We start from the raw sequence: 27,758 nt of genomic DNA, 5'->3' as shown, positions 1-27,758 counted from the left end.
TAGTATGTATGGTAGAGAAGCCTTTGAGAGGCAGCAGAGAGGGCCTAGGGACACTCAGGAAAGCAATGGGCAAGCTGCATGATGGGAACTGTGCCAGTTACTTGGTAGCTGATCTGTGCGGAATGTGGATGACAGTGGTTTCTCTGCTGTCCCTCTCATTACACTTCAGAGTTGTAGCTATTCTGTCTGTCTGCAGTGAGCACACCTTTTCCTTTCTGTGAAATCTGTGTAATTCAGTTCTGTTTTCTCTTTAGTCTCTCATGATAAGTAGTTTTATAACCTATTGACTGGGATCTGTGCCTAACACATGAGTTACCTGACTCTTACTTTCTTACATTAAAACAAAATCTCTTAAATTAAATTGACTAATTAGTAGTCTGGATTTTTAAGATAATGGTAAAAAAAAGTAAATGACATGTTTTCTTGAATAATTTGTTTTTTTTTTTTTTAAACAAAGAGGAAAGATAATTCTCTGTGCTGTGTAACCAAAGTTATTCATCCTCTGTAGGTACAGAACATTACTTTTATAGTGTCCTACTTTTGAGACATTACATTCTACTTTTTTGAACAAGAAATGAGTAAATATAAGGATTAGAAAAAAACAAAAGAAAATTACCAATGACAGATTAAAGCTCTTGAATGGTTGGACATGATGGTGCACATCTGTGATCTTGGCTACTCAGGAGGCTGAGGCACAGGGATCAGAAGTTTGAGCTCAGCCTGGGCAACTTAATGAGGTGTTTGCTCAAAATAAAAAACAAAAAGGACTGGGAATCAGGGCACTCAGTGGTAGAGTGCCCTGGATTCAGTCCCCACTGTCACAAAAATAAAACACAAAACCAAATGAATACTCCCCCAGAAAACATGAATTATGCCAATAAGACTCCTGCCTGCAGATAATTGACATGGGGAGATTTATATATACATATTCAAACTATCCAGTTTTCAGGTCTACTTCTCTTTAAAAAGTATTCACTACTCTCTTAGATAGTATATTACATAAGTTAAATCTTGATTGCTTTTTTTTTTGTACTGAGCTTTGCACATAAGGCTCTTTTTTATTTTAAAGAGAATAAAACAAAAGAGAACAGAACAATACAAGCAACACAGCACTTTACAGCAAGACAACTAGTCATCCACCATAGTTACCATGTCTTTTTTCTTTGACATAGTTGAGCATACCTTCACACACAATAATATCAAACATAACAAAATACTATAAAATCATTCAAAAGAATGAAAGCATTATAGGACTTCAAAACCAAAGAACAGGAAGTGAACAATATAATATCTCATTTTCCTAAAAAAATTTGTTTATACCACCTCACATAATAAAATCAAATAAAGCACAGAAGGATAGAACCAATCAAAACAGAAGAACAAAAGCATGGTAGGACTTCAAAACAAGGTGATAGTATATCAGAAATGGTTGCCATAATGTCTTGTTTTCTTCAAAATGGCTGTTCATACCATCACACATAATAAAATCAAAACAGAATAAAACCCATCAAACCAATGAATGAAAGCATTATAAAACTTCAGAGCAATGTAATAGGAAACCGTGATTGGCATAAAATACCCCAAGATATTCAAGTGTTTCTTATATACAGTGTAATGATGGCGATTGTTTCTTGATCCACTCTCCCTGTGTTTATTTTTATTGCTAACCTGAGGCCATCTGCATTAATGGTTATAATCAGCATACATTGGTTTGTCTCTGCCCTGCTATTCTCCTGTTGTTGGCCGTCCACATTTTCCCTTCATTCAGTTGCTGTCTTGTTTGATGATCTTCCTCTGCTGCTGTTTCTGGAACCATGGTCATCTTTATCTCTCGCTAGAATATTCTTTAGCACTCTCTGTAGGGTTGGTTTGGTAGTCATGAATTCCTTCAGTTGTTCTTTATCATGGAGGAATCTTATTTTTCCATCAATTTTGAAATACAGTTTTGGTCAGTAGATCAATCTGGGTTGGAAGTTGTTTTCTTTTAGAGTTTGAAACACTTCAAACTCTTCTTGACTTGATGGTTTGTATTAACAAGTCTACTGTGATTCTGGTTGGTTTTCCTTTAGAGGTGGTCTGTCTCTTTTCTCTAAAAGCTTTTAATATTCGGTTCTTGTGCTGAATTTCTGAGATCTTGATTATTATATGTCTAGGTGTAGATTTACCTATCCTTTTCCCATATTTGGGACGATTTCTGCTCTTACTTCTGTAAATAGCCCTTTAATTTCATTTGTGTTGACCCCTGCTTCTTCACTGATTCCAATCACTCTTAAATTATCATTCTTTGCATCATCTTGCAGATGTAGAATTGTTATTTCCTGATTCATTGTTATTTTTAAAAGATCTTTTCTTTCACCATCAATAGCTGTAATACTTTCTTTAAGGTTAGAAAGTCTATCTTCAGTCTCTTTCATGTGGTTTTGCCAGCTTTTGATTGACTTTTTAATTTCTTTCAATCTGTTTCATTCATTGTGATTCCTTTCCATATTGTTCATTCAAGGTTTCCATCAGTTTTCTATGCTCCTCTTTTTTATCTGCCTTCTTTAGACCTGCTGAACAATTCTTTCATGTTTGTGATTTCTTCTTCTATCTGAGGGATTATTTCTGATTTGACTGCTTTTACAATCTCATAAAGTTGTTTCCTTACTTCATTAGCCTCTCAGAGATTTCAGGTGTGTGACTTCCATTTTCTTCCATGACTCTATCTCCCAGACTTGTTCTATGTGGGCTAGAGGTCTGAGATTGCCTTTTACTGCTTTGTCTTAACATTCTCCTGGGTTCCTCTCAACAAATTGGTTGTGGGGTGCCAGCACTTCCCACTTTGGCAGCCCCCCAGCCATGCAGGGAAATGGACAGACACCTGGGTTCCTTTAACCCCAGATTTACAGGGAGATAGCAGGGGATGGGGCAGGTTTCTCCACACCTATGAAGGTACACTGAGGCCTTCCTGATGGCCAAGGGTGCGTGGTGGGGGGGCTGCTTCTCTCAGCCTGTGTGTTTACACTGGGACTCCCACAATGGTGGCAGGCACACAAGGGTGTGTTTGTCTGATTCTCCCGATGGGTGATGGCTGCCCAAAGGAAGCAAGGGCTCCAATGGTGGCCTACATGAGCATGGGGTTTACTTGGCTGTGTGTACCTGCTCCTTATGGCTGCCTGCATGAAGGAGCCTTCCCATGGCAGCTCCCTACAGGTGAAGGTGGAACTGCTGGTTCTCTCTGCCCACACTAGCTGCCTATAGGACATAAGGCCCCTTTATGGAAGATTCATCTACTTGAGGTGGAGTCATGACAGTTGTATTCATGGACTGTTTTAGATCAGATATCTAATTTTTTTTAATATATCGTGTCCATAAATCCAGGGGATTTTCTTCTTTAACATTCAATTTAAGTGGATACTACATCAAAACACTTTTTGGTAGTGACTGTGAGGGTTGATGCTCATAAAGGACAGACACTTGGGGAAGCTGATTTTTGTTATTTCTTTGTTGCATAAATTTGTTCTGTGAGTAGAAAAGGCTGATGTAATCTGTCCTCTGTAGCTGTTTGTTGCTTTAGTTCTTATTTGAGGTGGTTGACTTCATTCATTATCTTGTTCATTGAAGCTCAAGTACATTAAAGATATTCAGTACAAGGAAAAATCACCAAACAGGGATATTCCTCAAAGGGGTTAAGTTATACTGTCTCACATGAAAGGAAATTAGGTTTCTTTCTAGAAGCCAGGTTTGGTAGCTGAGATTTAATCTGACTGAAGGGCTTTTTGTTTAAGGACTTGTCAATTTCCGTGTGGTGTAGCACTAAAACTATCAAAGTAACTGGCCCTGTGGAAGGGTTGCCAGTCCTGTGTTTGGCAATGACTGTGTGACTGTTTATAGGAAGTACAGGAGCATTTCATGAATTGTATATTCAGTTTTCTTTGTTATTATGATAAAGCTTTATCACTAGATATTTTATAGTATGCGTGCACCGCTACATAATGAAGGTGTAGAAATTTTGTTTTTTAGCATGTTTAATTATACTTATAGATGCATGTTAATTTTGAGATTTGTTTTAATATGTGCTTATGCGGTATGTTTAGTAGACATTTTAAACTCAGATGATTTACCTTTATTAGTTAGGCTTAAGCATGTGTGTTTAACTGCTTCAAATAAACATTGTTGATCTTTTGGTTGATACTCCTCTTCATTTAGAGCTTTGTCCTAAACACACGCTAGTTCTTTCTCTGCAGGCGTTAAGTATGCATGGCTCATCTCACTTCTGAAGCTGTGTTAAGATAGGTTCCTCATATGTCAGTGGCCTGTTCCTCTTCCTGACATGTCTGCAACCTGCTCGACCTTGAAGGTTAAGTCACATAGATCTGTAGGTCTGTGCAGACAGTGGAAGAGGCAGTATTCCTGCCCAAACTTTCTCTGCGCACTCTCTTGATCCAGTGTCTGCCATCTGTTCCAGGCCTGCCTAAGTCAGGTTAGCCTCACCCTGGATATCTGATCATGCTGCCTGCCTTCAGCAAGAATCTTGTTAGGTCACTTTAGTAAGAATCCCCTCACCCTTGATGTCTCTTCTTAGGAATTCTTCATGCTGCACTCCCCCTCACCTGCTTCTACTGCAAATTGTCCCTTTTTCTTCTTGCAGTTAGTGTTGAGTTCAATCTCTGTCTCCCCTCCTGCAGTGGTCTTGACATCTGTCTATCACAATAGTACTTTTATAAGGATCGGGAAAATATGTTTTTGTGATTCAGTTACTTCCTTGTGTGGTATCTCTTTTTTTCCTTACTTGTATGAACTTGTTCTTTCCCGCCTGTCACAGTGCTTTAACAGATGCTCAGCTGATAAATGCTACCCATGTGATCACTGGGGAAAGCAGTTAGGAGTACTTGGATCAGACTAAGTGTGATGACAAGAAACTTCATCAGGGGGCTCTGAGGACAGAGTTTCATAGCCATTCTTTCTTCACCTCATATTTGGATTGTGCAGGGCTTAATTCTCCCAGGTCTTGATAACCTGTTTCTGAAGATTGTGATTGGCTGTTTCATCCATCGGATACAAGCACTCCTTTTAGACTGAATTCTTGGCAGGCCAGCTGAGCGGCACTGTGCCCCGTAGGTCTTGCCCCATGTGATCACAGGGCCCACGCACTGCTTTCCCAATCAGTTCTTTACTGCTTTGCTAGTTTCTTTCACCTTTAAATGAAAATGCAGAAGTCATTAAGTTTTAGGAAAAAAACATTCACCTGAGCCATTTTCCTTAACAGGAAACTTATGATTATGAACTGGAGGCTTCTAGATTTTTATCTCAGCCCAGCCAGAAATAGTATTATTATACCCCAACACACACACATATACTCAACAAACAAACAAACAAACAAATACAAAAGTTTTATTAGGATTCCATATTTTGGAAAAAAAAATTCAATATGTAGCAAAATCTAGAAGATATTTACATATGTTAAAGGATTTTGTCTCTGAATAGTGGGATTAGTGTTGATTTAAATTTTATCTGTGTTTTCAAACTATTGTGCCATAAAGATGAATCATATTATTATTAGGATATGACATAGTGTCACTCTAAAGTATACTGATTTATTTTGAGATGTGTGAAACTTACTAGGAACAACAAAGAATGGAAAAATTCTACGGAGAGATAATTTGATTATGAATATTATGAAAAACCCAGTGGTATAAGCAGAGCACCTTTGAAAAGTGAAGTAGTATCAGAGTGTCATTTGTGCCTTTCCTTAGTGGCTCACGCTTTATTACCACCCTACAGAGAGTGCATGGTGTCTAACCTTCTAGGTCCAAGGGGTGGACTAGTCACTCATACCTGTATGATTTAGAACAAACTGTTGAGTTGCCCTGTGTCAAATTTTGTAAAGTGAAGTAGTGGTGTTTGTTATACAGAGGGATTAAATGAGATAATGAAAATGAAGTACTTGGCTCAGGACTACCGCATTATAGATATTTGAGGTATTCAGGATCAGTACTGTTTTGAGGTAAAGACTACTGTCTTCGTGTTCTCCCAGTAACTCCCTGTGTAGCAGATTGAATTCAGACCCTTGTCCATGGTAGTGAGCACTTCCCCACTGAGCTATCCTCTCATCCCTGTTATGGTTTTATTTTTACCCACTGTCTTGGTTACTTTTCTTTCATTGTTGATGCAAAACACCTAATATCCAAGGAAAGGTTTATTTAGCTTACAGTTTTTTGGAAGTCTCAGTCCAGACTCAGTTGGCTCCAAGGCAGGGTGGCGTGGCTGAGGAGCAGCCATTCATGGCAACTGCAAGCAAAAAGAGCAAAAGGGCAAAAGGGGGAAGCAGTCCTCTTTCCCTCTCTTACATTGTATGCACGCTCCGCCTCTGGGCAGGTATAGCACTCACACCGCCAATCCCAGGGCTAGACAATAAACCAATCACAAATGCTAGATTCAGCTGCCTCCATGATTGCATGAGGCGTGGGGGAGCCATCTGAACACATAACACCCACTGGTACGAATACAATTCATTTCAAATCAAGCTAATACATACTTTGACCCTGTTACTAGGTTTTAGAGTTAATATTACTATTGGTATTTCTTATGCCAACTACATGTAATTTTTATAAAGATCTTTATTTAATCTGTTCTTCAATAATATATAAATTAATATCAACTCTGACCTTCAGCCTGTACAAGTGAACTTTTCAGCTTTATATTTAATGCCATCATGTTCTTGTTTGACACTCTGCTTGCCTACAGAACAATCCATTATAAGTGACATTTATTTTTTAGGAGAATAATCTCTTATATTAGCTAATTTATGATGCTTTATGTAGCATTTTTCTGCCATTCTTTTTGCCATAAAAGATGTAAATCAAAGTATGTAAATTTGGCTTTGTTTGGTATTATTTAAAATTTCATTTTTAATATATTTAACAATAATTTCTAAAATTATGAATATATTATATTTTATTGATGAAAATAAAAATTACTCAATCAGTTTGGCTTAATCCAAGTCTTCTAGTCCTTTTACCAAGTTAGTGTGAAGTTTTCTTTGTTAGTTCTCCATGAGTTTTTTGCAGACAAACCAAAAAAAACCCAAAATACTGGCTTGCTGTCTTGGTTGTAACATAACCCTGAGAGGGTCTGTTTGTGTGTGTGCATGCATGCGTGTGTGTGTTGGTCTTTATTAGAATGGTAGAGAATAGTGTGAACTACTGAATATCCCTGATGTAACAACTCTATAGAGCTGAGTGAATTTTTTGATCCTGCTGTTCCCAATGTCACTTAATTTTGAATGGGTATTTCTGAATGGGACATGCAGTATCTTTGTGGTTTCTGTATTTAGCTGTGAGTATTTGGAGGCTCTTCAGAGCCTTGTGGTTGGGCCATATGATTTTTGGTACATCTTATTTATTTTGGAATCCTTTTTTCCTGAAAGTGGGGATTTAACTTCTCTCCAGTGGTGCTGGACATGTGCGCCTCTACCAGAGAAAGGAAACATCTGTGATCCTGCTAGAGGAACAAGGAAAGCATGGTGTAAACCAATCCTTAGACTGGGAAGTTTGAAATATATAAGGTGAGATATCAGATTATATACTGATCTCACCTTGTGTTATGACTCATTATGAAATGACTATAGTTAGAATTTTTAAAAAGAAAATCATGAATAAATATATTTGACTTTGATTTTGAGTTGTAGTGCAGAAGAATTAGTGAGAACATATTAATTGCAAACAAAGTTTGAGGGAAAGGGGTAATACCATTGAGAAGTCTATCCATTTCTTTTCTGTTTTTTACAAAACATTTTCTGTGGGGAGAAAAGCTACCAAAGGTGAACATCTATCTGAAGTGGCAACTTGACCTTAGAAGGAGAAAATTAGATTTCTCTGGAAATGTAAAATGCAGTATTTTCAGAGATCTCAGTAATGTGTTTCTCCAGGTAAGTGTGCTTGAAAGTGGGACTAGGAAAAGCCCAAAAGAAAATCCCATGATTACTGCCTTTTTTTAATCATTGGCATTTCTTTGTCTTTATTTTAGCACATCATTCTTACTTTTCAGTGCATGTGTATCCATGTACATGTTGTATTTATGAATGTAAATTTTTGTATGTTTATGAATAAAAATATACAGAACTAATTAACACAATAAATTTTAAATCTTACTGCATGTGAATCTTTAAAAATTCCTTATAAGCTGCTATGTAGTTTTTGGAGGAGATAATACTGTACCAGGAACCAGGAACTTTGCACTGAGGTGTATTTCCACCTACTTTTAAGATCTGGCATTTTGTGACAGGGTATCACCGAGTTGCCTAGACTAGGCTTGATCTGGGGACCTTACTGCTTCAGTTTCCCAGAGTGCCGTGAAGCACGCCACCACGTCTGGCATGCATTTTACTTAATTTTATTATACTGCCCCATCTCATCAAATAAATGTGTCCCTTCCATAGGTATTTTAAAGTCTGTGCAGCCAGCTGCCATTGCATCTGTTCCGATCCTGAGTATCTTTTTTTGTGCTTTGCTTTCCCTTGATATGTTGCCAGCTTTTTCATTCTATGTTAAGACCTGAGGTGAGTGTTTTACAGAATCTTAAGGAAATTTGTAGTTGAGATCTTCCGTCAGTATCAGTTATCTCGAGGAACTCTGAATGATTGGAGAGGCATTACTAGTATCTTAAAGTGTCTGGATATTCACAGATGATGAATTCTGTTAACCAGAGTGCAGGGAGATAAGATGATGCAAGCTTCACTCTGCATGCCCTCTTGTTCACCCTCCTCCAGTGAAAATTTTAGGGTAAATTTTTGTTCACATGGATTTAAACAGTTAGCAAAATACTGATGAGGTGTTAAAAATGATGTCATACCCAAATAACTGTTTTTCCCCTCAGATTGTTAAACTAGAGGACTAGCAGGATACTGCAGATACTTTATATATGTTTGATTACATAATATTATTGAGTATTTCTGATTATGTAATGGTAGGTATGAGGGTTATAGGCAGCTGGATGGCATGGTGTTGCTGGTGGCAATGTACAGCAAGCTGGTTTAATAGATCTAAGAGTGGTAGGAATTCTGGGTATTCTGTCTCAATACCTATGTCACCTGGGAAGGGGCTGGCTCACTTGTTCACCACTGAGCTTTAGTGCTATGGGGGAAATGGTGCTTTGTGCACATCTTCTGCACTGCCCACTGGAAGGAGAATGTCAGAGCTCTGGCACAAAGGGGCCAAGGACTGGATAGAAGAATGTGAACGTGAACAGACATGGAAAGACTGGGGCGGGGAGAAAGAGCGAGAATATGAATAAAGCCTTGGCTGTGCGGGAAAGAGTGTGAGTCCAAGACCATCGTGCTGGACCTCCTCCTGCTCAGTGTTTTCACTGTACCAGGGATGAGGACAAAGGCAGATGGGTGGCCGGTGCCTGCCATGGGCAGGATTGGAATTTAGAGCTGAAGGGAGAGTTTGACTATCTGAACAATGCTAACAGGTTGGATTTTTATTAGGGATAAGTCAGATTTCTGACATCATCTTGAAAAGGTGCACTATTAGCAATAGGGTGAGTTAGCAATAGTGTAATTGCATGGCCCACAAAGAAAATTCAATAGTTACAGTATTTAACAAGATCCATTGCAATGTTTTGTGACTACCACGGTTTAATAAATGATTAGACCAAGCTAGTACATGTTCAGTTTCCAGAAGGAGCCAGGCCCTATCTGCAACTTATCAGGCACATCCGGTACTATGTGCTCCCTGACAGCCACAGTGAGGGGGATGCATTATCTGAGGCTTATCAAGAAGCCTGCAACTGAGATACCACAGGTACTCAAAATAGTTGAAACATTTGTGATACAAGGCAGACTTAAGTGTGGGAAAGGCCAGTCTAAAGAAGAGGCAGCGAAAAGCTGGTGTAGGAAACTGGTTTTCAGTCATGATTATACATCAGAATCACCAAGGATATTTTTTTAAAAATACAGGTGCCAGGACCCTTCTTCACACCAGGTGGATTGGAGTGGGTCCAGCCATGGTTATGGTTTAGTTCCTGGGGTGGTAATGGTGTGTAGCACAGTCCGAGGAGCTCTACCTCAGTCTCCTGCACAGCTGCAGACTGGCCACATTAGTCTCCCTACCTCGCCTCCTGCACACGGACAGCGTGCTGACCAGGAGTCAGATGGCAGCCCTGTTCCACTGCTTCTAAGAGACTACCGGGCTGGAGTCCCTTCTGCTTTGCAGCACAGTTAACACTGCCCATGCGTGAAACTCCAGTTTCCACTCTTTCAGACCTCACACCCTTGCTTCTTTTTACCACTGTGCTGCACTCTCCCCAGCCTCAGCTGCTCCTCTTACCTTTGGTGTTTAGACATCATTCTCCCATCAAAGCATTCCTACCTCTTCTTTAAGTATTTTCCTTACTCCTGCTCAAACAGAAAACTGGTGTGTAGTCCTCCAAGAGGTTCACAAATTTATATCTGGCCCAGATTTTATATTTCTATAAATATAAGTGCTTCCTGCCATTTCTGTTTGGATCTTTCCAGATCCAAAATCTTCATCAGCTGAATTCTTTGAATTGTCTAAATCTCACATTTTCTGTAGTTTTTCTTATCTCAGTACATGGTGTCTCCAAACACTCATATGCTGAGATCAGGAAATTGAGAATCATTTTTATTATAATTTTCCCATTGCCAGTCTAGATGGTTTTAACTTCACAGTGTTATTATTTTACCCCATTTTTCTTACTGGTACCCTGGCATTACTGTCGCCATTTTTCACCAGGACCATGACAGCCCTCCTTGTCCCCGCTTGTACTTCTTCAGGAATTCTCTACACCATAGAGCACGAGCTGCAGACTCATATGCCCATGCTTTTTCCATTCTTAAATGGCTCCATGATTTTCCGTCAGTCCTTTATGGGCTTCAAAAAGGCCTCCAGGATTTGGTTCCTTGCCATCTCTCCAGTGGTTTCCTTATCTCCCAGCTAGCCACACCCACCCTATTTCTTGCTGTCTCTCTCCTTCTCTTCCTTTTGCTTCCTTCCCTTTTTTTTTTTTTTTTCATATTTTAGTTTTATATCATGTCCTCTGTGTCTGGATTTCTGTGCAGGTGTTCTCTCTGCCAGAAGTGTTGTTTGCTTACTCTTTTTCTTCTTTGAGGTCAAATGTTATATTTTCAGAGAATCTTTCTCTTTCTAATCTATATTCTTTATCTTTTTACATAGTATATTACCTTTCTTGCCTTTATTCCAATTCATATTGGGCTATTTAAAAGAACTTTTTTGTGTAAAATAATTATTAGAGAGCATAGTCATAATAAATCCCTGTGAAAGTATTACCCAGCTTTAGACATTGGTGACCCCCATCACTGATCTTGTTTGAAATATTTTTTTCTTCCAGTATTTTTGAAACAGGCCATAAATATGTTTTTTCATGGTATATTTATTCTTTGAAAGATAAAGACTGTTTTAAAACATATATAACCTCAGTGTTATGTGATAACATGCTAAAAATACTTGAAACAATTTTTTAGTATATGGTTAGTGTTAAAATGCAGTTTGTTTAATTCAAGATAAAGATGGGTTCGTATATTGCAATGAATTGCAGTTAGTTGTTCTGTCTCCTTTTTAATCTCAGGATTTTTCCTGCTTTATTTGTTCTGGTTCATTTTTCTTAGTGTCATAGTCTACATTTTTCATATTGTGCCCATTGGTATTAAACTTGGTCTTACATTCTTTAAATAAATACTTAGATTTAGATATAATCACATTTGGGTTGAATTTACTCCATAAAGGCATGAAAACATCCATTAGATGATCCATAATATCTTCTGAGTGTTTTTTTTTTGAAATTTTAGAAACTATTAACAATCTGTTAAGGGAGTATAGTTATTGCTGATACCCTACTCACATTCCATCTTCATCTGTAGAGAAATTCTATCATGTCTGCTGTTTGGTTATACTAAAGAATGTATGTAGAAGAATATGAAAGTAAATGTGTAATATAACTTCTTTATTTAATATGTTTTAAACTGAGATGAATATTTACCACCCCCAAGAATGACCAATCAATTTTTCTTTTCTTAGTTTCATTATGAGTTATAGATTGAAACATATTTGATGTCTTGCAGTTGCAGGTATTATTTTACTGGTGATCATATTGTCACTTTATTTATTTGTACCAGGAATCAAATTTAGGACCTTGTGCTTGCCAGGCAGGTGCTTTGTTGCTGAGCTATACCGTAGCCAGACTGTCACATTTAATAAGTGAGAGCCTAGGGACTGCCTTTGACCATGACTCTCTCCTCTGTGTACTTAGGTGATTATGTCTGTCTGCTTGGTTAGACTCATGTCCTTAAATACAGGAATGTATCAGCATTGCTTACTGTTTCTCCTAAGCACAGATTCACAATCTCTCAGTATTTGTTAAATGTATAGCATAATAGTAAAACTACTTAATGAAGGTCTGTTATGTGTAAGGACTTTATTCTGTGGACTCAGAATTTGAAGCAGAAAGTAGACCTTACAGGAGATAGGTTTTTGTCTCAACTTCATAATAATTAAATAATTTTGCTTATTCTAGAAGAGTTTGAATCCCACCAAAATCTTGGAGGGACTGCTTTGTATAAGGCTGTGAGAATACAAGGACAGAGAAGTCAATGAGGATTGGTTTGTCTATGCCTGACTTTTCAGAGGTTTCTTCTAATTGCAAGGTAGCAAGACTCCAAAGTCCTTTGTTGACAGATTTTATTTTTGGAAAGGTGCAAATCTGGTAGGCTTAAAATTGTTGAAATATACATAATTTTACTTTCTGCCATGAACATTATTCATGTTCAAAACATTATTCAAAATTCTAATTTTCATATTTCAAAGTATTATGATTCTGTATGTTTGGTAAAATATTGCTAATGTTGAATTATGCTTTAGTAGAAATCATTGGTTTTTATAATTTTGATTGAATATGTACTTTGATCACCATGTTACATCTTTAGATTTTGTGCTAATAAGTATCCAGTAGGCTATTTTATAATCTTCAGATTTTACAGGAACTAGCATTAATCTTCCATTTTTGTTGTATCATTTTGATAAAATTTAGGACCAGGTATAATTACCACTTACCTTGAAATTCCAATTACTTTGTAATTTTCTTTCCAGAATGAAGTAGATAGCTAGATAGCTCTGTCAAGATATGCCATATTGATATCATGTGCCCTTTGATCCTGATGATAACTTTGATAGCTTAAGAAATACTTAGCAGATTAGTAGAGCATGCCCCTGGGTACTTCTGGACAGGTCATGGAAGTGTGATTTTTAGATACTATGTGTATATTGTCCCTTACCGGTTTCTGTCTGGAACTGTTCCTCTCCTCTGCTTTCTGGAGGCCATAAACTGAGCTGAGCACTTCCTCCTACCATACTCTGTTACCATGGTGTTTCTGCCTTGGAGCCATTCCACCATGGACTGAATTCCTCACAACTATGAATTGTTTTTAGCCTCTTCTCCTTTATGTTGTGGGTATTGGGTATTATGTCTTATTGATGGAAAAGCCGACAAATGTAAAAATTGTGCCAGGGAAGTGGAATGGTTGCTATGATTGTATCTGACCCTGTGATTCAGAAGGCTTTGGAACTGGTTTATGGGAGGAGCTTGGAAAGTTTTAGAGAAGTAGTCTGTGAAGCCCTAGAATGCTGTAAACAGATCTTGATGGGTGATTCTGGCCAGAACTCAGAAACTTAGGATGTTGTGGAAATTTGGACATTAAGGCTTCAGATGGAAACAAGAACAACTCTGTTGGCAGATGGACTAGATGGTGTGTATGCAGAACTGTGGCAGAAGACTTGTCTATATTTTACCCATGTCTTGAGACTGCAGGAGACCAAGATTAAGGACAGTGAACTAATTAATCAGGTGGAAGAAATGTCACAATAGCATAATATTCAGGCTGTAGCATGGGTACTGCTGGCTGCTTTTAGCCAGATTTATTGTAAGAATTGGGGCAGAGCAGGAAACTTTGAAAAACTTAAATTTTGGCCTAGGAGGAATCATGTGTAAAATTGGAGTTAAAGAAGGTGTGGCTGCTAAAAAGATTAACACTATCAAAAATGAAATATTTTATACAGACTATAGAAGAAATATACCTTCAAGACATCTCAGGAATCAGCAAGACCCCATCCAATGCAGGCTGAATGGTGCCAAAGTGTTTAATTTCAGGAGAGATCCTCACAGATTCCTGCTTGAGAAGGGCCTTTTAGGAAACTGGTTCCTAGGATTCATCTCATCATGCCATTCAGGCACTCAGAGGACACTTCAGCTATGGTCCACGCAGCCTAATTGCTGCTTCTGCTGTAGGCAGAACTGGGATTTGTCTACCTGATGCTAGTTTTCCTGGCATGCAAAATGCAACAACTGAGGGATCAAGGAGGCTTCTACCCAGATTTCTGAGGAAGGCTTAGAAGGACAAACCTAGGAACTCCTGAGAGGGAGGTGCTGTGGGAATGAAGCCAAAAGTTAGTGAAAACTTTAGAACTTAGAACATTAGAGGAGGAAACCACAGATGTGAATGAAACTGGCCTGTGGGGGGCGAGGGAGAGAGAGAAAGAGAGAGAGAGAGAGAGAGAGAGAGGCTTAATGGGCTACAGATAATAAGGCCAGAGGGGTGTGACCACTCCACGCCTTTTGGAATTCACATTTTACCACCATTTGCCCTCTATGGTAGACACAGAACTAAGGAATTTAGTGTTTTTCCTGCTGGTTTTTAGTCTTATTTTTATTTCTTTTCTATACCCTTCTTCTTTTCTTGGAATGGGAATATTTACCTGTGTCATTATACTTTGGGATTATGTAACTTGTTTTTGATTTTTAAGTGTGTCACAGCTAAGAGTTTGCCTTAAATCATAAATGCTGAACCATTGAGACTTAGAGAAAGACTATTTGGTATCTGGATGTATGCAGGATAGTTGTACTATGTTGAATTATGAACTTGTTATTATCTTTATTGAAGATTAAGAATGGTTTAAAATGTATTTGTGTATATAGTTAATAAGGGATGGATTATTAATCTAATCATGATTTATCAACTTTATTGGATTAAAAAAATTCCTAGCAAATTAATATAGCAAGATCCTGGCTATCTCTGGGTGGGTCACAGAGGCATGGCCTTGGGTACTATGTATGGTTCCTTGCCCTTCCTTCTGGGAATTTTTCCTTGTTCTGCTTCCAAGTGACTATGAATTGAGCAGATTTGTTCATCATGCCCTTCTCTGTAAAGTTCCTGCCTTGAAGCTAGACAACCATGGACTGAATTCCTTGAAACTGTGTAAAATTTTCCCTTTAATTTGTGAGTCTTGTTTTTTTTTTTTTTTTTTTGTCTTAGTGACTGGCAAGCTAATAAAAACAGTATTGAAATGACTTCTCATTCATTCATACCTGCATAAAAATGTTCCAGATGACACTGAAAAGGGCATGACTAGTTAGGCTTTTTGCCTTTGAAATATATTTATAACCACAGGATACTAGTTTTTTAAAATTGTTAATAAATCACAATGTGAAATATTTTAACAAGTTTGCCAAAAATGATTTATAAACAGTCCAAAATATTTCCCTAGCTATACTACAGCTTGTTATTTTCACTCCCTTGGTGGTATCTACATTTCCTTATATTGCTTCTGTACTAATATATCAAGGAAACAAAGCATGTTTTGCCTGTACTAGGTATTATTTTTCTTAGCAGCTTCTCTAGAGACAAAATCATAATGGTTGAGAGAGACCGAATATATTAGATTTCCCAGAGTATATTAAATTTCTTTTAGGTATATTGGTTTAATTTCCTTTATATCCTGTAGACATAATTTTTTTCTAGGTGTTTGCTTATGGACACTATTTTCAAAGATAACCTAGATAATATTTATAATTTTGTTTCATTGTGCTAGGTTAGCCTATTAATTTGAGGGAACTAGTGGAATATAAAACCTTTAGACTTTTCTTTGAGAATTATTTATCTGTGAGGACTTTCTCTTTGAGCACGATAATTTTGAGACTGGAAAAGGTACAGTAGGCAAAATGAGTTTTCCTTTATAGGTTTTACAAGCCACTGAATGAAGAAAGAATGGCAGGATGATGAAATGAATAAGCTGCTCTCTTTTGATCAGAGTGCCTTCACTTTCTGTCTACCTTTTGTATCCACAAAATTAGAGCACACAGAGTTGTGGGCAGAGTTTCTGAAGTTGCAGAGCTTTGCATTTGCAGTTAGAACCAGTTTGAAGGCTGGATCCCCGTTGGGCATGGCTCTGCCAGTGTTTCTATGTCCTTACGTTTCCCTGGGTCGAGGTATCTTCCCTGTGCTTCCAGTTCCGCTGCGTGTCCACTGGAGTTGTGTCCCATGTGTTGGGCATACTGAAGAAACTAGTCATCCCTCCCTGGCCCTAATCATGTCTCAAAGAGAGGCCTAACTAACAATAGCAAGCTGTTGTTGGAAAGATAGGAGGGCTGTGGAGAATCTCTCAGCTAAAATGACTCTACCTAGCTTAAAATAAACTGGTGGCAAATTTGGCCATATCTCCAATGGAGCATTCTGTGGTAATAGGAATACAATTTCAAGTGTGTTTTTCACCATGTTATTTACCTGAATTAATGTCTCCACTGGCAATCAAACCTTGATTGCTTTCTATTCATTAGCTTTTGATTTAATTAATAAGACTTGTTGAAGAGGAATCTTCAATGTTTTTCTGTAAACAGCTCTAATTTATTGATTCAGTTTGAATTTTGCAATTATTTGAAGTTATTTATTTATTTTTTTTTTTTTTTTTTTTTTTTTTTTAATTTTTATTTAAGGAGAAAAGAAAAGGAAAAAAAAAAACAGTGAAGGGTACAAGTTATACAGATTTACAGAAGAAAAAAATGCGCAGTAGGAAATCACTAGTTAATAGATTACATATTGCCATCTTAGAAATAATTGTTCAAGTCACAGAATTAAAGTTTGTAGAGTGGACATTCCAGCAATGATACTGCAAACAGTTCTGTTCAATGATCCATTAGAACTCTGTGATATCATTTTCTGTCTTATACATTTAAATATACATGCAGTTATATAGTTTAGAGCATTTTCTTTTCCTCTCTTTTGTACAGTGACTATTACACATTTTGGGTTTCATTGCTCCCACTGTTCTTATTGCTTTTTTGGAAGAGAGTAAAACCAAATGTGACATAACAGAACAGAATCGGTCAAGTCAAAAGGGTGGATATAATAGATAATATAAAAACATAATACAAGGTGATCAACAATGGTTACCCTAATGCCTCCCGCTATTTCTAATAGAATTGCCTATATCATTAGTTGTAATACTATTGAACAAAACCATAAAGGATAAAACCGACAAAACCAAAACATTGGAGATATTGTAGGTCTTCAAAAGTAGATAGAAGTCAACGAGAATGGGCGTTATAATGAATCTCATTATCTTCTCAGCTGATGCCTAAACTTTCGAACCTGATACTATTCAGCAAAACAGAATAGAGGAACCTCAGTCAAAAACAAGATGGTGAGAGTAATACAGGGCTTCAAATCGAGAAAATAGAAAGTCAAAGTGGGTTACTATATTATATCCTGCTATATTTTTCCCTTTAATTAAATGGATAACAATAAAAAAGTATATAATGGAGTGGAGATTGAGAAAAAGAAAAAGAGGGCATAACAGCGAAACAGGGCAGATCAAAACATAACCTTTTAAGCAGAATAGTGTTTCACCACCAGATATTTCCGACTTAAAAATAGTTACCATATTGACTCCCTCCCTGAAGTCCTTGAGTACAACTTCATATACTGTAGCATTAAGTATATCAAAACAATGTAAAACCATTTAAGAGAATGACAGCATTATAGAGTATTTGGAATTGACTAACAGAAAATGAACAATGGTCTCTGTATAATCTCCTTGTCTTTAAAAGGTTTTTGCTTATGCTAACGTACATAACAAAATCCAATAAGATACAACCTGGTTAGACCATTGGAGACAGAAGAACAAAAGCTAGATGAGACTTCAAAACAAGATGGTACTGCATCAGCATTACCTATTAAGATGTCATTTTCTCAAAAATAGCTGTTCCTATCATCCAATCTTCTCTGTCTCATTTCTGTTGAGCTCTTTTTCTGTCAGTAGCTGTCAGTTTGTCTTCTTCATTTTGTTGTCTGCTCCATTCGTTGTGGCCTCCCTGCCACTATTTCTGGGTTCTTTGTATTTTTCTTTTTTTAGAATATCCTGCAATACTTTCTGTAGAGTTGAATTGGTGGTTGCAAATTCCCCCAGTTCCTCTTTATCCTGGAAGCACCTCGTTTTTCCATCAATTTCCAGGGACAGTTGTGCAGGATATCTCAATCTTGGCTGGAGATTATTATCTTTCAAAGCTTGAATTATTTCCCCCCATGCTCTTCGTGATTTGATGGTTTGTGAAGAGAAATCTGCTGTAATTCTGATGGGTGTTCCTTTGTAAGTGATCTGTTTCTTGTCTCTTACAGCTTTTAATATTCTGTTCTTGTATTGAATTTCTGGGATTTTTATTATTATATGCCTGGGTGTTTCTCTGTTAGGGTTGTAGGTAGCTGGGGTCCTGTATGCCTCATACAGCTGAGTATCTTTACCTTTTGCTAAATTAGGAAAATTCTCCTGGATTATTTCTGTGAGTAGCTTTTGTAATTCACTTGTTTGTGTCCCTACTTCTTCTTCTATGTTCTTAATCCTTAAGTGGTGGCTCCTCTTATCATCTTCTTGTTTTTGTATTATTGCTGTTTGTTTCTTTATTATTTTTAAGAAGTTTTTCATTTCATTCTCCCATATTTCAAGTCTGCCCTCCAGTTCAGATAGTCTGTCCTTAGTTTCTTTCAAGCTGTTATGCCAGTCTTGTATAGACTTATTAATTTCTTGATAGTCCCTTTGAACCTGCTTCACATACTCAATGCTTTCTCTGTTTTCTCCATCAAGCAATTCTCCCCTCTTTTTCTGTTCTTCCATTCCACCATCTGTTTTTTCCTGGGTGGTGTTTAGCATTTCTCTAACTATTCTGCATACTTCTAGCTTCAGATCATTGATAACTTCATTCCTGAATTGGTCTATGAGGCTCTCAATATGGTGCTTAATGTATACTGGTGCGGCGTCCATTATTGCCTGTTTCTCAGGATTGGGGGCTGAGGAGCTTTTTTTGTTGCTTCCCTTCCCCATATTTTTTGTTCCTTATAAAATGCAATCTTACAAAGGAGGCCCGGCTTCCCTGCCTGTCAGCCACAGCCTGATCAAATTGCGCTGGCTAGTTGTTCCCGCCCACCGCTGCGCACCAGGGAGTCGGAGGAGGCAGCCTACGCGGAAGTCAGTCGCTCCTCCGGGCCATCGTCCGGCTCTGGGATCTGGGTTAGGCTAGTCTAGCCTAGAGAGTCCGCCAGCAGCGTCACTCAGGCCAGGGACTTTTCACCAATCCCGTCCGAGAGGGGAATGGCGCCCAGAGAGATCTCCGCTAGAGTCAAACTGTGGTGGGGGGTCAGATTCTTACTCACCTCGCCACCAGTCAGTTTTCGTGTACACCTCTGTCCGTCCTTTTTTTTTTTTTTTCGACTCCGTTCTCCCGTTCCCAGAGCTCGGCGCTCCCAGAGCTCGGCGCGTCTCTCCTTGCTGAGCCGCTGTGGAGATAGCCGGCCGCCGCACGGCGGGAAATCCAAACCGGTTTCCAAAGGCGCGGAGTCGAGCCTCCACACCGAGATTTTTCTGTTCCTATTTTAGCGCCAAGACTGTATTCCAAGTTGGATTCTCTCAGCCCAGTTCGTTCCTGAGTCAGCAGAGCATATCTCTACTGATTCGTGTCTCCCTAGTCCGCATTATTTCTGGCCTCTGAGCCGAACCTTTCAGAGAGCCTCTGGTAGTTGCTGTTGTCTGTCCGCCATGTTCTCTCCGATCCTTCTATTTGAAGTTATTTAAATCAGTATTTAAATTATGGGTTGAAATTACATGTGTTGAGCCTTCATAAAATAGTTTAAATCTACAAGATAATAGAAGGTAAAATGCTCATTTTTATTTTTGTAGACTAACAAATATTTCATGTGATATCGCTAACAACTGGCATTTGATATATGAATAACTTAGAATCTAAAAAGTTTCAGTCTATACTGGAGTTTAAAATATGTGTGTAATAAAAGTAGATCCTTAGGAAATTTGTAATGCTATTTTTCCAATGGCAACTTTTACAAAGTTAGAGCTTATTGCTTACTGTTTTTACTAGTCTTTGAAACTGAGAACCTCAGCAATTGGTGAATATCCAGACATGTAGGGAAAAACTAATTAAGAAAGGGGAAATGTACAGTGATGCAGGTTAAAGAGCAATTTGATGATCAATATGGTTCTTAATAGGAAACCGATGAAGCAGTTGGAGAGAGGGAGATGCAGATTAGTGTTCTGTGCTCAGATTATTAAGGGATGGTGACTGTTTCAGAACATTTGTGTTGGACGTAAAAAGGTCAATTAACAAAGCATTCTACAAATTCTGAAACTTCAAGGAAATGAAAACTTATCTGTATCCTCATGCAACAAAAACAAACTACAGAAATTTTAATCTGGAAAAAATAGAAAACAATGAAATGAGATGTTTAGAGCTTTATAAAATTTTGGCGCTTGTAATTTTTTGGGAGATAGTTTTTATTCTTTATTCTGGATTTATTTTGCACATATGTCAGTGTGTTAATGATACTCATTTGTCAAAGCATACTCTGAACGAGGGAGGTTCTAGATACAGGTTACGTACCAGTTAACAAAGCAGTCCTTTTACTTCTGGAGCTCAAAGTTTTAGTTTCACATATTGTAATAAATAAAATTTCAGTGGCATCAAATATTGCAGCTATCACAACCTATAAAACATCTAGTACTTTGTGGTTTATTTTATGGAGCATTCAGAATTAGAATTCCACCCACCTGTGTCCTCTTTTATGCAGTAAAGTAAAGTAAATTTGAAAGAATTTTCACCACAAAAATAATGCAGGTTAGTCTGAGAGGTACTTAAAGGGGTTCTGTTATTAATTACTTGCCTTTAGAGAGTACTAACCCTGTGAATGGCTGGGCTCCTTTCACTGTGTAATAGGCCAATCAGAGTTTTATGGCCAAGAGTATGCCTGCGTTCCCAGCTCACTGTGCGTACAAGCTGACACTTCTCCAGGGAAATGGAGAGCTCTGTGGGAAGAAGCTTGTGTGTGTGTGTGTGTGTGTGTGTGTGTGTGTGTGTGTGTGTGTGTGTTTGTGGGTGAGGGGAAAATATCTGTAAATGAGGGGAAAATTCCAACCAGTTCTTGGAATCAGTTGTTTGCTTCCTCAGGGAGCCAGGGATGAGCTCAACTGGGCTGAGAAAAATCTGTGCAGATGTCAGCACTGACTGCATTGCGGCCTCAAGCCTGCCAAAGGCTTCCTCCTTCCTAAAGGGCAAAGCAGTGAGCAGAGGGTACAGTCTCCAGCTGAACCTGCACGTACAGCCATGTGTGCTGCCACCTGGCACCTTGAGCACAGACAGGGCTAGTGCATTGAGGTAGTGTGCTCAGGAGAGGGGTGCAGAGCAGAAAAGTAGCAGGCCTGTCCTCTTGGCTGACGCATACGGAGAAAGCAGCACAAATTCAATCTCAGAGAGACAGCATACTTCACTGGATGTCCTGCTGGCATTCCTCTAACCAGTAATACTGGATTCAACAATTGGTTCCATGGGAAATGCAACTGGGATTGGTAGACTGTGATAAATTCCTTAGCTTTTTAGGATTTGTGTTTGTAGTGGTTATTGAGCAAAATTAGATCGATTAGGCGTAGTTTTTTAAAAAAATACTCAAATTATTTCAGACTCAGACACTGGATTCTCTAGACCCATGATCTCTCCTTTGTGGTTCCTTAACCTCTGAGAATGTCCCTTTGGTAGTAATTTAACTTGCAACAGAAAGGCCAAAGGTGTAGCTCAGGCTACAATGCTTACCTAGCAGGAGTGGAGGACTTGGGTTTAATCACTAGGATGGAAAATGACTTAACTTGCAACATGAAACAGTTTTTGACTTACTGGGTTGAAAAAAATCAAACGTTGACTGGACACTGATGATATTCTTAAAAATCAGAGATTAAAAATTTATAATTTCTGTTTTTTGGTGGGGATACTGGAAGTCTAACTCAGAACCTCATGTTTGTCAGATATATGCTGCACCACTGAGCTAAATTGCTGGCCCCAGAAATGCATAGTTTCTTGACCTGTAGTTCTAGTTTTATGAAGCTATCATACAGGCATTTTATATTCATAAAGTTACACGTATAAGAATATTCATTGCATCACTTTTGCAGTAAAAAATGAGGAATAAGCTAAATGCTTGTTAGTAGAGAACTAGGATTAAATTAAGTGTGCCACAGTTATATAAGGAACATCTTGCGGTTTTTCAAAAGTGAGAGACCGTTTTCTATGACTTTATAAGGAGATCACTAAAATGCATTAAATGACAAAAACGACACAGACAGCATTCTGTAATATATACTATCATTTGTGTATGTGTGTGTGCATAATATGTGTGTGTATTATTCATGTATGTATACATTTGTGTAATGTGTTCCTGTGTGGAGGTCCTAACTCTGAAAGTATATAAATGGTAAGTGATGAACTCAGAGAATAGAAATTGGGTTACTGAGGAAGGGTGTGGCAGGGAGACTTACTCTTCACCAAATGACTTCCTGTACTTTTCATGTTTTTGATACGTGCTTTTAACAAAATCTATTTTAATTAATAAACAAACACACAAAAAAGAAAACCTAGGCCTAATGAAAGTAGAAAATGGAGCAATCAGGAAGAAGGTTGTTGTAAATAGTCATGTTTTTGATCATTGATAGAACCGACTAGATAAAAAGTTATTTCCATAGTGCAGTCTTGCTTTAATGAGAGCTGACACATTTAGGATATGTCTGGAAGAACCATCTGCTTGGATACGTCTGCAGAGTCTTGTAAGAGTATATTTGTAACTTTATGATACAATGTAAAACATGACCAGGACCCATATAATTTTAGGAAAAATTCTGCAGATTGTACTCTACAAAAAAAGTAGGAAAAATGGGGAAATGAGCTAGGAGACAGACAGAGAGACGGAGGGTGGAGGGACAGGGAGAGAGAGAGAAGAAAGGTAGGACATGTGCTGAGTGTCAAGTTTTTGTCCTTGGGGACTGAATGACTTCACGTACAGAAGAACAATGAGGACATTTCGGTAAAAGAAGCAAGGAAGTAGCCATTGAGAATCAAAGGAAGAGTTATTTTGACTGTTTGAATTTAGTTAATGTGACAATAATTGTCAGATGTGATTTTGTTAAATACTAGTTTCATTTTGGAAGGAGTACAATGAATCACAATTTCATTTAAATCTTGGCCTATACAAGTGTGAATATTTAAAATATGGATATGTATATGATGATATAGAATTCCAAGCCTTACTGAAATCAGTCTTGCTGTGATGATATAATTGAGTCACTATCATTTTTAGTGCAAAGTTACATAAAATAAAAATTGTAAGAAAGACAATTAGGCCCATGATAGGCACATGTTTAGGCAAATTCAGTTTCATCTTCTCTTTTGTTTCCCACAGGGTGAATGGGAAATTGGTAGCCTTGAAAGTGATCAGGCTACAAGAAGAAGAGGGGACACCTTTCACAGCCATCAGAGAAGGTGGGCACCTTTGCTTGTTACGTTTCCTTTTTTGTTTCTATGATGCTCATAGCTGTACATGTAACATCCATCACTGCATTTGCAGAGTGTTGAATTTATCTCTCATGGAATGTGTAAGTTGAAATTAACAAGTCAGTACCTTTTAGAATCCTTTCAGGCCATGTGAAATAAGAAAAGACATAGGTATGTTGATGATGGGGCTATCTGGGACACTGAGGAGTTTTTATACATCTGAATATGTGTGAAGAGCGTTTAAAATATGTTACTGTTGTAACACATTACTATTGTAATTACATTTGTGATTTTTATGGGAAATTCTTAAAAACCAGAGAGAACTAGGCAATCTTATTATTTCAGTTGTTTTCTTTCTTGATTTCTTTATTCTTGCTCTTTGCTGTATTTGTTGTTGGTTTTCATATTAATATACAGTCTTTGTGTATTTGAGCCATTTACGTTGTAATATTTTCTCTACTGTGCCATTTTTATAAAAATTGCTTTTATGTTGTAGTTATCATAAGATTTGAATTTTTGTGAAATGAAGTTGCCCTCTTTTGCTTTCTTAATTTCTGCACAGAAAAGTTTCTCTAGTTGAAAATGAGGAAAATATCTTCTCTCATTGATGGGACCTTTTCAGTTCAGGTTCATAACTCTGAGTTACAATTTGCAGCTTTATCACTACTACATTTTTAATAGTATTAATTATCACAACCTAATATCTGTGTTTATTTTTACATTGAATGGGTCACATCTCCTGTTTCTCTCTCTTTTTTTTTTTTTTTTTTTGGTCTTTTTCCTTTTTATCAGTACTGAGGATTGAACTCACAACCACCTGCTTGCAAGGCAGGTACTTAGCCGCTGAGCTAAATCCCCAGCCCCCCCTCCTGTTTCTCCTAATCCAAATAAGATAAATATCATTGATTTATGATAATAGCTTTCGCATGGTGTTGACAACTACATATACTCTCACACTGGTCTGGTTTGTTTCTCACCACTATCAATGGGATTTACAGGGGCCAGGGGTTTAGCTCAGTGGCATAAGCACACGCTTGACCAATGTGAGGTTGTGAGTTCAAGCCCTCGTACCAAAAAAAAAAAAAAAAAAAATAGGATTTACATTTGACATCTTAGTCATAATTCTGTTTCCATTTTCTAGTGTCTCATTCTCCATCTCCATTGATTTTAGTTTGGTTTCTTTCATTTCTGTGTAACTTTTTTAGTTTCACCAGTCTCCTCTTATGACCATATCAAAAATATGCCTCTGTGTTCTACTTTACCCAACTTTCCATTAGATAGCAAATGGCTGAAGCTTTCTCTTCTGGGACAGCAGATTTTTCAAGTAGGTAAGTCTTCTCTTATTTTGGGAGGACTCTAATCTGTGGAGTGCTTCAGAACAGGAAAGGGATCTTCCTTCCCCTGAAGACATTCTTTCTTAGGCTTCCTGAGATTAAATGGCAACTGAAGGATACACATGCGTCTCTGTGGATGTGGTCTTGCCTCCATTTGCTTTTTGTGTCCTCTGCCTGTGTGTCATCTCCCCTTGAATCAAGTAATGTGAGAATGGGAAGCTGGTTTAGTCCTTCAAGAATCCGTTGCATTGTATCACAGTTGTCTCAGACTTACCCTGCGATGGAATTGTGGTCCCTGCGCCATGTACCAAAGTACAGCCTTCCTATGTTAGTAAGAACATCTCGTGCTCCCCTTGCTCAGTTAGACCCTGAACAAGTCCTACTGGTTATTTCTTTCAACAGTACCCCCCAACTGTCATCAGCTGGCACGTCTCCCCTCACCGTCAGCCTCAGTCCAGGGATCATCATTGTTTTATTGGACTTTGGTCTCAGCTTCTTATTGTACCCTCCACTTCTGCCTTTTCATTCTGTCTGTCCTCTGAAACTAGTATCATCTACTTAAAACCTAAACTGTGTTATATCAGTCCCTTTATTTAAAACTGTTTCAAGTACTTCATGCCTGGTTTTTTTTCAGCTGTGCCACAAGGTTTCCTGTCTCAGGGATTTCATACCTGTTCTTGCTTCTGGCTACAATGTGCTTTCTTGGATCTTCTTACATTACAGGTGTCAATTCAACTATCCTCTTTTCAGAGAAGAGTCCTGTGGCCATTCTGTCTAAAATAGCAGCTGACCATCATCTTACCAATCTTTGCCCACCATGCTGTCACTCTATTTACTTGCTTTGTTGTTCTTGTTGGAATTTGAAATGGTTTACCCGTCTTTCTATTGGTACATAATCTTAGTGAGGTCATAAGCCTTAATCTGATTGTTCGCTTTTATATCCTCACCACCCAGCATAGTAATCACTTTATTGAGTGAATTACAGAAAATCATTAAGCTACAATCTATAAATATGATGGACTATTAGATATATTCTCAGTTCTCAAAGGATCTGCTTTTAGGTGACAGACAAGACAACAGATAATAAATTGAACAGTAATATATAGTGGCATATTAATGCCAGCTCATTTCTGAAGTACTGTAAATTCTAAGGAAACTCCTCCACTGGTGAAGGGTGGTAAAGTTTCAGCTTAAACCTGAGTTTTAGGAATAAGATACATAGGCATCCAAGAGAAGATTGCAAAGTTGCATTCCAGATAGGTATAACAAAAGAGGCAGAGATCACAGAGTGTCATGTTATGCCCAAGAGCAGTGACTAGGAATGATCAGTATTCTCAACTACTGGTGGAGCCAGGGCTGGTTATTGGTTTGTAGGAGGTGTTTTTGTCACCATAGTAATTGAACAGTGCAACTGAAATTTACTGGTGGGAGTGGGACATCTACAATATTTATGAGATCCTTGATTAAGAGAGAGTACTGCTTTCTGTGGCTCGCTGCATTCTGTTTGAACAGAGTCAATTCCATTTATTTATGTATTGCCTGTGGCTGCTTTCTTAAAGGTGTGGACTTGTGGCACACTATATGGTCCCCATATAGATAAACTATGTGGTATCTAATTCTTTCAAGGAAAAAAACTGTTGTTCCCTATTCTAGTACAGTGAATAATTGTCTCATGGTCTACAAAGCTTTCTAATAAACTGCCAGGCATTCATGAACGTGAAAAACCTAGTTATGTTTCTCTGAGCTTATAACCCTCAGTTGTTTCACATGTAATTAAAAGTATGCTCTGCTCAGGTTTAATACATGGCAAATTTTCCAGAAATACATCTATAGTATAAGTCAAGGGAGAATAGAATTGTATTTCATTGAGAACATAGAAGTTATTCATATTTTGGAAAAGCACATGACAATAGTGTTAATGCTTACATTATTGAAGTCACTTATTATTAATGTAACACCCCTGGATCAGTCTGCATTTGTGGTGGCTGTATTTATGCTGATTCTACATGTAGATATGAGCACCATTCTTTAATATGCTTTCCAATATAGTTATCTCTATTTTTATATTTAAAGAGATTGTTGGATTATAAATTACTTTCTATTTCTCTTTATTTCAGTTACATTTAGATGAATACAGTGAAATTATAAATACAGATATTTGCAATTATGTGTACATTTATCTTATCTATGAATTTCATTTCACAGTAGTTAAAGCTACACTTTCATATGCATATCTATATGCATTGCACATCTATCTATAGACCTGTTTTAGGTAAAGTAGATATAGACTAACATATCTGAAAGTGAATTGAAATTATGAATATACCTACATCTTATTACATGTGAATTTTATTTTATAGTAACAAAGATAATGAAAAGTACTAAAAATATTTGTTGTCTAAGGCAGGTGCTCAATTGTATTGGATTGAAGACTCTGACTGACATGGCACAGTGGTTTCCTACTGAGCAGTGGAAGAAGGCAGAGTGGCCAATGACACTGAATTTGATTCTGGTAGACCTTGAATATGAGGGAATAGGAGAGGGACAGGGCACAATGCCAGGAAGGCAGTAAGGAAAAGGAAACTGGCCGTCAGACCTGCTTCCTAGGAGGTAGGGTGTATGTTAGTATTAACCTAGCTAAACTTGCTGTGGTACTAGTTTAGGTTCAAGGTTAAGAGCAGATTCCTAATGCTACTCCAGGCCTATTGTGACAAATGGGTCTATTGGTAGAGATTCAGTGGATGAAGTAAGCAGGCTCAGATC

The 27,758-nt window shown here is 37.8% G+C and overlaps 1 protein-coding gene across 8 annotated transcripts in view; it reads left to right on the top strand.

The window, feature by feature from the left end:
• Window positions 1-27,758, top strand: part of Cdk14 (cyclin dependent kinase 14) — a 567,752-nt gene that overhangs the window by 161,287 nt on the left and 378,707 nt on the right. For all 8 annotated transcript variants that reach the window (XM_063243002.1, XM_063243021.1, XM_063243042.1 and 5 more), the window contains one exon: window positions 23,570-23,649. In XM_063243002.1, the coding sequence (XP_063099072.1) occupies window positions 23,570-23,649 (80 nt within the window). The remainder of the gene's footprint in view (window positions 1-23,569; window positions 23,650-27,758) is intronic.

This window comes from Cavia porcellus, unplaced genomic scaffold (assembly GCF_034190915.1).
Source record: "Cavia porcellus strain 051 isolate PalLab524CR breed Dunkin Hartley unplaced genomic scaffold, mCavPor4.1 scaffold_2, whole genome shotgun sequence".
Lineage (NCBI taxonomy): Eukaryota > Metazoa > Chordata > Mammalia > Rodentia > Caviidae > Cavia > Cavia porcellus.
The sequence above is the reverse complement of the archived record's forward strand: the minus strand, read 5'-3'. Positions and strand labels throughout refer to the sequence as shown.